General features: G+C 40.0%; 1 protein-coding gene and 1 non-coding gene across 2 annotated transcripts in view; one reads left to right on the top strand and one right to left on the bottom strand.

The window, feature by feature from the left end:
* Window positions 1-7,544: 7,544 nt before the first annotated feature.
* On the bottom strand, window positions 7,545-7,616 carry TRNAQ-UUG. The gene has a single exon. It is a non-coding gene; the product is annotated as a tRNA-Gln (tRNA).
* Window positions 7,617-8,730: 1,114 nt separating this feature from the next.
* Window positions 8,731-11,960, top strand: part of B4GALNT2 (beta-1,4-N-acetyl-galactosaminyltransferase 2) — a 38,816-nt gene continuing 35,586 nt past the window's right edge. Inside the window, exon 1 of the mRNA XM_042475302.1 lies at window positions 8,731-8,803. Within this exon, the coding sequence (XP_042331236.1) occupies window positions 8,796-8,803 (8 nt within the window). The 5' untranslated portion in view covers window positions 8,731-8,795. The remainder of the gene's footprint in view (window positions 8,804-11,960) is intronic.

The raw sequence follows: 11,960 nt of genomic DNA, 5'->3' as shown, positions 1-11,960 counted from the left end.
AATAAAAGAAAAGTAGACAAGGCCTAATAATTGTGTAAGGTATTTCTTTTGAATATATCTTTGGATGCATCTGCACTATAGAAATAATATGCAATTTGATACCACATTAACTGCCATGGCTCCATCCTACAGAATTCTGGGATTTGTAATTCTGTGAGGCACTGGCACTCTTCGGCAGAGAAGGCTAAAGGCCTTGCAAAACTACAAATCCCGGGTTTCCATAGGATGGGGGTGGTGCCAAACTGCATTATTTTTACAGTATAGATGCACCCTCATATAACAGAAGTGAATACCATAACTTTCTTTTTATCAAGGGCCTCATTCTTTGAGAGATAATAATTCAGGGCTCCATAGACTGTGGGTGGGCTGGGGTGAAGCCAGATGTGAGTGAGGCTAGACCTAAAAAGTGAGTGTGGGTACTTTCTTTTTTTCTGTCAACTATTCTTTCTTTTTTATTGCTTCTTCCTCCTACACACCACATTTTCTTTCTCTCTTCTTTCTTTCTCTCTTTCTCTCTCTCTCAAAATTCTGCTGTCCGCCTGTCCTTAAGCCCAATATGTGCATATAACAAAAGCTCATTTTCCCCCTACCTTCAGGACAGGGCTATTTGGAAAAGTAAGCAACAAATGGAAGGATATGTAATCCTTTTCTTTTCCATTATCTAATTGCACCAAATCACTTCCCCACTTATTTTTGTTTAACATCTCTGTCCGCGTTAAAACAAAAGCCTCCCACTTTATGTTTTCATAACACTTGTACAGTCTCTCAAGTTGAGCACTTCATCAGTAATTACTGCTACCCCTTTCTTCTTATTTCATACTAGAAACAGATTAAGGCTTTTGAAACCCTATGAACAAAGCAGCACAGAATGTATTATTGCATCCAAGGCCTAAATGGGGTCCAAAACCTTTATCAAGGATGATTATGATGTTGCATTTTCTCAAAATCAATGCAAACTGGTCTTTAAACAACATCACCATGTTTAATTGTCTTGTCAAATAATATTAGTAATATTTTGAAGCTGGCTTTTAAATTGTCAATTGTATTGTGATGTATGAATGCAAATTGTTAAAAATGCATATTTTTGTGTGCAGCATTGGCAATGCTCTGTCTTGATTGTATTGTTTCATTTACTTAGTTTGAAGCTCAAATAAAGCATGTAAATGTATTTCAATGTTTTCAAGTGCATATTTTAAGTCGGGGTGAATACAGTAATGTTGTTGGACTACAACTTCAGTCATGTCTGCTCAGTGGCTATACTGCTTGGTGGGAGTCGGAATCCCAAAACATCTGTAGGGCCACAGGTTCCCCACCCATGTCCTAGGAGATTATAGCACCCGGAAATCCCACCAGGAGAGATGCGGGATTGAAAAGTCAAAACCAGGTGTTATTACATGCAGCTGCGGCTGGGCAAGTGCAATCCATATGCAGCCCAGATCCAGCTGCGCTTATCCAGCAGCTTTTCAAAAACAGCAAGCTCCCATTTTTGAAAAGTAGCTGGATAAGTGAAGCTGGGGTCTGGGCTGCATACTGTTTGCACTCATCTGGACACAGCTGCATGTGATAACACCAGGTTTTGACTTCTCAATCCCGCATCTATCCTGGCAGGATTTCCAGGTGCAATAATCTCCCTAGACATTTGTTTTAGAGTTATCGTAAATGTGAGCCATTCATCCATAGAGAAAAGGCTTACCTTATTAAGAACTTATATAATAATTGAGCAAATAGTACTATGCAGAAAACAGCCTGCTGAGTGCAGTATAACTATGTGGTTTACCTCATTCCTAGCGCCAAACAGAGCACTATGCACAAGCATGACACTCTGTCTCTACCAGTACTGCAACATGTGAGCACCAGCCATCTTCATCCATTTTCACCAGGGTCTCTGGATATGTCACGGCTGGCCTTGCCATTAGGCAAAGTGAGGGTAGTTGCCTCAGGTGGCAAATGCTAGGAGGCTGCTGCAAGGTGTTGGTCTAGTAGTTCTCAAACTCCGGAATTCCACATGCTTCAGACTCCAGCTCCCAGAATTCCTGAACATTAGTTATGGAAGCTGCACTTGGAGAAATTGGGAAGAATAAATCACCAGAAACAAATGACATTCCAGTTGAACAGCAACAATCCACACAGACAAAATAATATCTACTGCTAACTAAAATATATTAACAAATATGAAAAACAAAACAGATTGCAGACGATCAATATATATCTGCATCCACAAAAACTGAAAATGAAAAAGGCTGCAGCCACTTTAGGACCATAGCATTAATTTCCCACGCAAGCAAAATTCTGCTACTATGGGGTAAAGAAGACAGGCCAAATGGAACGATATCCATTGATTGCTCCAGTACCACAGTGACTGGATAACAAATGATCCCAGATGGCAGCTTTTTGATGCTCCTTTTGGTGTGTATGCATATTCGATCCATGAATGGTTGAGTCTTTGTATAGAAAATCCATGGATATGGAGGGCTGATTGTATTTTCTCTCTCTCTCCTCTCACACACACACTCAATTTCTCTCTGTCTCTTATCTTTCTTGTCTTCCTATTACACACAAATATATATATTTATTTTGCCATAAAAGCCCAAATCCCACACTTCCTGGTTCTCTTATTCTTAAACACTCTGTAACCCTTAGGTTTAGGTTTCTGGCTTCTTCTGAAAGCCAGCTGACCCACTTATACAAAGCTATGTACCTTGTATCCAATGTTAAAACGAAATAATCTCTCTTAAAGGGATTTGGTTTTCTAGGCCTTTCCTGTTTGACTTTGGATTCTTGTGAGGATTTCCTGACAGTGCAGGAAACAGCAAAGTCACGACCGGCAGTTCTGAGCCTTTGTAGTTTGATATATTTTCCAAAACCGGTGTGAAAAAGTAGTCAACCAACGCTGCCCTAACCTGACCAAATTAAGTAGAAACAGCAATCCCTTCACAGTTTAATCACAGCAATGCAACTCAAAGAAAAGCCAAATAATTAATTTTACACCTTGAACCAATTTGCTCCCCAAAATTCACTTCAAACTTCACAGAGAGAGAGTTTCACAATAAATGTTTTCTCTGAATCCCCAAAGATCTGATGGATATTTTATATTTGCATTCAACATCAAATAATGTTCAATACATATGTGATACTGTATGTATTTGCTCACTTATACTGTTTATTTCAGCCATTTTGAATTACCATGAAAAGACCCATAAATATCTCCATATTTAAATAGCTTCCATTTAAGGGTGGTTAAAGTGGTCTCAAACTGGATTATTTCTGTTGTGTGTTTTGGACCAGTATCATCTAATGAGATAAATTGCTTTGTGGGTGTTAGAATTTAGATCTCCCAGGCTCTATTCCAGACTCTAACTGGCGCATCACAGTGGCTTTTGTGTTAGAATTCTTGATCCATTGTATCACACGTTGATCTGTATGTGCGATGTGTGTATGTGTATTTGTCAGTGTTTGTGAGTCTCGTATCAAAAATGCTTAGGACCATAGGAGTTTTGGATTTAGATTTTGTTTTATTTTTGGATTTTGGAATACCTTCATTTGCATTATGTGCACATATGAGCGCATGAGATATCTTGGAGATGAGACCTGAGTCTAAACACAAAATTCATTTATGTTCCATATACACCTTTATATGCATAGCCTGAAGGAAATTTTATACAACATTTAAAAAAAAATTGTGCATGAAACAAAGTTTGTATACACTGAACCATCAGAAAGCAAAGGTGTCACAATCTCAGCCACCATTGTGGACAATCTTGAATTCTGAAGTATTTTGGGTTTTGGAAGTCAGGATAAGGGAGACTCAATCTATATACAGTATATATATTTCTCCTATTCCCACCTACAGCTTAAAATGGGGCTATTATGCTCAGCCTTGACAGGATAACCAAGATCATGCATGTTACAGAAAGCAGTCTGAATGCTTCAAATAGCCTGCTTATATTCTATTTAAACTTAATTTACTTAATCTCTGTTTTCATCTAGACCAGACATCCTCCTCTCTCTCTTCACTACTCAGTGATTTTCACCTGGGTGCAAATTTGCCCAATGGCATCTTCTAATGACAGGAGAAGTCACTACGCATATCTTTCTATGGTGAAGCTTTTTGAAGGACAGTGTCCCCAAGTGGCCAGAGTCTGACATTAGAAATGTAAGGATTTGCTTGACATAACTACTGCAGAAAACAACTGTAGGTTCATTGAAATCATTCTTCTCCAAAAGCGAATAAACATTTTGCACATTTGAGCTATGGTGTGGTCTTCAGCAGGAGTAAAATCTTAAGTGCTATACAATTTTCCTTTATATCCGACATCTAGACTGTATGCTATTTAAAACCATTGACAAGTAAGAAGAAACTAGCAGCACGATAACCTACCCAAAATCTTTATGGAGAGAAATTCAAAGCAATTGGGGAACCCACCAAACAGCTCACTTAGCACTTAATATCTTCAGCTGTCATACAGAAGTACAATTTGGAGTGCAGCCAGTCATTGCAACAGTCCCAATAGCTATTTTCTCCACTGGAGAGAAAACTAGTCAATTACAGAATGTAAATATCCCTCTTAATCTTGAGCTGCAGCCTCCAATTGATTCATTTTCCTCCAATTCCTCATAAATATGTGCCTCAGCACACTTACAAGTTCAACCTGTGCTTACCTTCCTATGACAAATCTCAAAACATCTTATATGCAAGATACATAGGTGAAGAAAAGGATGTGCCACTAATAAACAGATGCCTTTCACCACTTGAGAGAATATCTCTTCTAAATATGAAATATTTAATTAGATGTATCATTTTCTATATTGACCCTCAGACTACTCATCTGCCACTCTGAGTATTGCTTCCAGTGCTTGGAGATATGAATGGTAAGGAAATATAGGGTGGGATGGGGAGTTTAATTCCTAACGGCTGGAAATGCAGAGTTTGAAACTGTTGTGGATTACAGTTCCCAGAATCCTGTAGAATCCCAGCATGGGGGGGGGGGGAAACTTACCCATTATTATTATTATTATTATTATTATTATTATTATTAAGCTTTATTTATAAAGCGCTGTAAATTTACACAGCTCTGTGAACATACAATCAATTAAAATAGATAAAATAAACCTGCCTATGGGCTACATTCTACGAAAACAATTAAACATAATACATATTAATACATCTTAACCTTCTGTTTTACTGATGTCCCCCAAGCGCACCTCTTTCCCCCTACCCTTCCATATATTATGAATCTTATATTTAATTACTGTTAATTATATTGTAATATAAATATTGCATAGATCTCTTAATTTGTGTATTTTATGCAGATTCATAGGTGTGTTTTATGTACTGATTGTGTTTCAACTATGTTGTAACCCACCTCAAGCTGTGAGGAGAGGCGGATAAGAAAATAATAATAATAATAATAGAGGAAAGTAAGGCATGCATTTGCAGACGAAATGTGCTCTGCCAACACACAGGTGCCTCTGAAAAGCAGTATTGACTCACTGCAACCTTCATGAGAGCACCAAGGTTATGTAGCTAATAACAGTGTACTTCCAAACCTTCCTCTTCTTGCAAATACAAAAAAGACCTGGATTCATGGAGGGGGAAAAAGACAGACAGTACATGTTGGGAAGCCTACTGGACTCAAGCTAATGCTGCAAATTATTCAACATTTCAGTAAAACTAGCAGGATATCTTCACCACAGTTTCCTGCCACACTGCAGAATTATTCCAGTTGGACACCACTTTAACATCCATGGCTTGATGCTACAAAATCCTGGGATTTGTTGCGGCACTAGAGCTGTGTTACAAAACTACAGATCCCAGAATTTCATAGCATTGAGCCATGGCAGCAAAAGCAGTGTCAAACTGCATTAATTCTGCAATATAGGTGCAGAATTAAATCCCAGCATTGAAAATGGTGTACTTTGTGCTGCAAATCTTCCTCTTCAGTCCAGAGTTTAACTGTGTATGCTGAAGAGCATCCGCATTTCTTACAGAAATTGTATGCAATGGCAAATGTTCATTTGTGCATTTCTGGTGAAATTAATTTGAGGTTAACCAGTCTCTATAAAAGTACAAATGCCAGGACACTGGGAGACCAGGGTTCGAATCAACGCTCGGCCATGGAAACTGACTAGACAACAACCTTGGACAAGTCGCACTTTCTCAGCCTCAGAGGATGGCCATGGCAGACTCCCTCCAAAGAAACCTGCCAAGAAAACCCAGAAATAGGTTGGCTTTAGGGTCGCCATAAATCGGAAATGACTAGAAGGTGCACGACAGCAACCAAGATTCAGTCAGGGCTTTGTTGCTAGCGAAGTACAATTTTAAGCGCTGGTCTTGCTCAGAGTCCTGTAAGTATATTGTAAGCCAAAAAGTCATTTTAACGAAGATCAGAAAAACACGGTTGAGTAAATAATAAAATACAGAATACGCAGAGCATTCTTTTTCCTGTCTCGCTATTTCTGTGTGTCCCTATCAGTGTAGTTATTATTTTATTGTTTAATTGATTTTTAAACTTGTATTTTGCATGTTTTATAGTGTTTTAACTTGGACTGTTTTAGATTTGTAAGCCGCCTCGAGTCCCTGTACCGGGAGGAAGGCGGGATATAAATAAACATAATAATAATAATAATAATAATAAGGGACCAGGGTTCGAAATCCATGGAACCCACTGGATGACCTTGGGCAAGTCACACTCTCTCAGCCTCAGGGAAAGGCAATGGCAAGCCTTCCCTGAAGAAATCTTGCTAAGAAAAACCCACGATAGCTTCACTTTAGGGTCGCCGTAAGTCGGAAACTCAAAGTCATGCGACAACAGTGACAACATAATAAAATACAGTATATGTAACATGTAATGGTTTGAACATTGGACTAGGACACTGGTTCAAATCTGCACTCAGTCACACTCTCTCAGCCTCAGGGGATAGCCATGGCAAAAACTCTCTGAAGAAACTTGCTAAGAAAACCCCATGGAAGGGTTGCCACATAGACTTGAAGGCACACAACAAATGAAATGAATTTCTATGAGTAGTGTTTTGTTTTGTTTTTAGCTTTTATTTGGTCATGTTGTCCCACATTTTTCTTAAAATGTCCTACATTTTGCGGGGCTTTGTCCTCCTTCAGGGTTAGGACATCTGGTCACCCTGAACCCTGAGTTATCTGCAAACATTTTAGAGACAGGACAAAATATAAAGGTGGGAAAATGTGACAATTGCACACTCTCCGCTCTGTCTGCTCAGTGCCTGGCAAAGTGCAGGGAAGGAGCCCTCTCCCCTTCGCGTCTTAACCAATCAGAGACCCGCAAAGGGCAACGTTCCATCCGCATCGTCCAATCAACGCCCGGGAAATCTTCTATTTTGGCGTCTGCCTCTGATTGTCCTCTTCCTCGCTCAACTCCCCCTCCTCCGCAAACTGAACGCATGCGCAGTAGTGCCAATCCACACAAGCACAAAATACATCCCCTTTTTCCCCCTTTCCTTCCCGCCTTTTTTTGGGGGTGATTACGGTGGCCCCTAGGGCCCCCCAAATTTATTAGGCAAAAATGTCCACGAGGTCCCACCGAGATTTGAACTCGGATCGCTGGATTCAAAGTCCAGAGTGCTAACCATTACACCATGGGACCGGCTGATTTCTGAGAGGAGCAGGAGGTTTCCTCAGTCGTAGTTAAGAGACTGCGTGGCTCGTCAGTGAGGCCACGCCAGTCAATCAAGGATAGGACTAATCTGATTGGATGAAGCGTCCAAAAGGAGGCGGGGGGGAAGGAGGGGAAGGATCACAGTACAGTAAAGCAAAGTTCCTCTCCACCGCGCTTTTATGCAACAGGCCTCTGTAGGAAGAGCAGCCACAATGTTGTAAGGGCTTTCCACCACAGGGGGCGCCCGCCCTTAATGTGCGCTGAGGGAACAGGGATGACTTCGGGCAAATAGCGCCCTCTGGAGACTGACAAATAGTAGTGCTGGTTTTTCAAAAGAGCTATTAAGGGACTGTTATGGTACAGAGCCAGTGTAGTGTAGCGGGTTCAGCGTTGGACTAGGATTCTGGGGGTCCTGGGTTCGAATCCCTACTCAACCATGGCAACCCATTGAGTAGGATTAGGGAAGTCATTTCTTAACATCAGATGGGAGGCAACTGAGCTAAATCTTGCTATGATTAAAACCCTGTGATAGGTTTGCTATAAACACCAAACAACAACAAAATCTCTGCCATGTGAGTCAATACTCTCTCAGCCTCAGAAGGAAAGCCATATTGGCCATACCTGAATAAGTTTCTTGACAAGAAAGCTATATAGATCACAAGACTGCTAGGGATCAGAAGTGACAACAACAAAACCCATGATTTGAAAGTCACACTCTCTCAGCCTCAGAGGGGAAAAGATATTGGCAAGGATAAACATTGGAAAGGAAGCCCTGTGATAGGATTGCTATAGATCACAAATGACAACAACAAAACCCAAGAGGTGCAGGTCACACACTCTCTCAGCCTCAGAGGGTGACATTGGCAAAAGCCTCTCTGAACACATTTTGCCCTGTGATAGGGTTGCCCTAAGTTGGAAGCGACAACAACAGCAAAACCCATGATATGCAAGTCATTCTCTCTCAGCCTCAGAAGGAGGCATTGGTAAAAATCTTTCTCATAGAATCGTAGAGTTGGAAGAGACCACAAAGGCCTTCCAGTCCAACTTTCTGCCATGCAGGAACTCTCAGTCAAATCATCCCCAACAGATGGCCATAAAGCTCTCCACATACTGTTAGGGAAGGAGTTCCGCTGTCAAACAGCCCTTAGTTTCAGGAAGGCCCTCCTAATGTTGAGGTGAGTGGAATCTCTTTTCCTGGAGCTTGCACCCAATACTCCTAGTCTCTGGAGCAGCAGAAAACAAGCTTGCTCCCTCCTCAATATGACATCCCTTCAAGTATTTAAACAGGGCTATCATATCACCTCTTAACCTTCTCTTCTCCAGGCTGAACATCCCCAGCTCCCTAAGTCGTTCCTCATAGGGTATGGTTTCCAGACCTTTCACCATTTTAGTTGCCCTCGTTTGGACACGCTCCAGTTTCTCAATGTCCTTTTTGAATTGTGGTGCCCAGAACTGGACACAATATTCCAGGTGGGGTCTGACCAAAACAGAATAGAGTGGAACTATTACTTCCCTTGATCTAGACACTATAGTTCTATTGATGCAGCCTAAAATTGCATTGGCCTTTTTAGCTGCTGCATCACACTGTTGACTCATATTCATCTTGTGGTCTGCTTGTACTCCTAAATCCCTTTCACACGTAGTTTCGTTCAGCCAGGTGTCCCCCATCCTATATCTATGCATTTCGTTTTTCCGCCCTAAGTGCAGTACCTTACATTTCTCCGTATTGAATTTCATTTTGTTGGCTTTGGCCCAGCTTTCTAGTCTATTCAAGTCATTCTGAATTTTGATCCTGTCCTCTTGGGAATTAGCTACTCCTCCTAATTTGGTGTCATCTGCAAATTTGATAAGTATGCCCCCAATTCTGTCATCCAAGTCATTGATAAAGATGTTGAATAGCACTGGTCCCTTCTCTCCAGGATAAAAAGGAACCATTGTTGAGCAACCTTTGGGTTCGGCCGGTCAACCAATTACAAATTCATTTAACAGTTACTTTGTCTAGCCCACATTTTACAAGCTTGAAGGGCAAGGCACACAACAGCAACATTAAAATCCATAGCTTATAGACACAACAGCAACATTAAAATCCATAGCTTATAGAGTTGACCCTCAGGAAGCAGCTACCGACAATGTTGTGTTCTACCTAAATACCAAATGAAAGTCTTGCTTTAGCCATGTGTTGCTCTGCAAAATTAACATAGAATTGGCATTCCCTAAATAATGATACAATGCACACATTTCTGTCTGTATGGAAAGATAAAAATAAAGAGGCATCTTATTTTGGACATCTTTTTCACAAAGGAAAGCCTTAATAGGAGAAATCTTTTATAATCTCCAGGATAAAATTTAGCCCAAAATGAGGTCCTCAATTTTTCTTAAATGTCCTACATTTGGGGTTAAATTTTATCCTACAATTGTCCTATATTTTGTTCTAAATTTTGTTCTATGTTTTGTTCCGGTTTTTAATAGAGAATTATGGCAACCCTAAATGGGGCCAAAATAAACTAAGATTTGTTCCTTATTTCCAGTTTTAATTGAGCAGTGCTGCCGATAGTGTGAGATGTTAGGAAAACAACAAGATGCTAGGGAAATACATAAGACAATGAAGTAATTACCCCAGTTTCTCTTTGGGCAGAGAATTCTGTAATTCGCCTGAAATATCTCAAATGGCCTGGTGCAAGCAGCAGGAAACATAGGAGTTTATCACACGAAAGAGATCGGGAGTTTATCCCATGAATACCCGAAAAATTGCATAATGATTTCACACAATGTCGCACAAAACCCGCCATTAAAGGGGTCACAAAGAAGCATTAACGTGCATCTTTTTATTTGCGGGATTTTAGAGACAATGCATTTCCAAGATCACTTTAATTGCGCAAGTGCATGTGATAATCGTTCATTCTGTTTGTCGCCATTTCCGCTTCATTTGCAGGATGCTTTAAATGAGCTTTAATCTCTTTTTAATGCTGAAACAACAACACTGGTGTAATATACTCCAGTGTGATATATTCCTTAGTGTTGTTGTTGTTGTTTTTTAACCAATTATTAAATTTATTTTGAAAGCTGGGAAGCAGTTAAGAAAGATTAATCACACAAACGATCTCTGTGGCATGCATTTTGTAAGTCCCCAGTGGAATTAACAGTCAAAAGAAGTTGGGAAAAAGTCTATTTGTTAAGATCAAATAACGTAACTCATATGTTTTCCTTCCTTCCTTCCTTCCTGTTTCCTCTGTCTCCGTCTCTGTCCACCCCCCACAGTTTATTCTTATGACACAATGAATAAGACTCTTGTTAAAATTATATCAAAATGTCCAAGATTGAGAGTCTCTAGGGTAAAACTTTCCATAAAGAGGCTGAATTTGAACTGACCTCAATTGGACTAAACTGCATATGATTTTAATTTAACTTATTTATTTAAAGAAATATAGAGTACATTCTCCTGTCATGATATATGTTAACGATGGAGTTTATCAGACAAGGGGAATTGGAAGTATAATCTGATGGCAATCTGAACCCAAACAAATTCAGGCAATGGGGAGCCAGTTCAAATGCAATGCGTATTCACTTAATTGCGCAAAACTTGTGACTTTAAGTGAATGTGTCTGGCCCCACTTTCTTTTCATTCAAATTTAAGAGAAATTCCTCCTGTTTGATAAACTCAGATGACTTGTCACCCAACTATAAATTGCATGGTAGAAAACCTAACAAGCCATGGCTTATATTCCCCATTACCTTTGTCAGCTGTTGTTTCAGGGTAGGGAACTAGGAAACAAACCATAGTTTGTTTCACAAATCATAGTTATGGGTTCAGATGTGCTTATTTGTTTAAATCTTTATATCCCAGCCTATAGCCACAGATCTCAGGGCAGCTCAGATGTCACAAGTTATAGTTTCAACAAACTAGATTTCATGAACCAACACCAAGCCACTGAGTTCAGGTTGTGAATTGTGGCTGGTTAGTAAAGCATGACCAGCATAGGTAGGTTCCCCCACATGACAACAAGCCACCATGCCTTGGTACAATGTGTGTATGCTATCATAAAGGAAATATGGATATCCATAGAAAAAGCAGAAACAATTGCTCCTTGCTAAAATGTATGCTGAAGTGCAGATATATAGAAACCCAGGGTTGGGTTTGTAGAATTCTGCGGTTGCCATTGTTTGCTACAGAATGGGAACATATCACTCCATTCATTGGTACAGTTCCAGTTCTTTCTTTGTTAGCTTATCTGTTAATCTGTTCCCCAAGTGATATACTGATAATATTGTTGTTTCAAAAAGGGCAGTTCCAAATTTCCCCCTTCTCTTTGGCTTTATTTTTTCCTCTCATAG

This window comes from Sceloporus undulatus, chromosome 6, assembly GCF_019175285.1.
Source record: "Sceloporus undulatus isolate JIND9_A2432 ecotype Alabama chromosome 6, SceUnd_v1.1, whole genome shotgun sequence".
NCBI classification, from domain to species: Eukaryota; Metazoa; Chordata; class Lepidosauria; order Squamata; family Phrynosomatidae; genus Sceloporus; species Sceloporus undulatus.
This window is presented reverse-complemented; position numbering and strand designations above follow the sequence as displayed.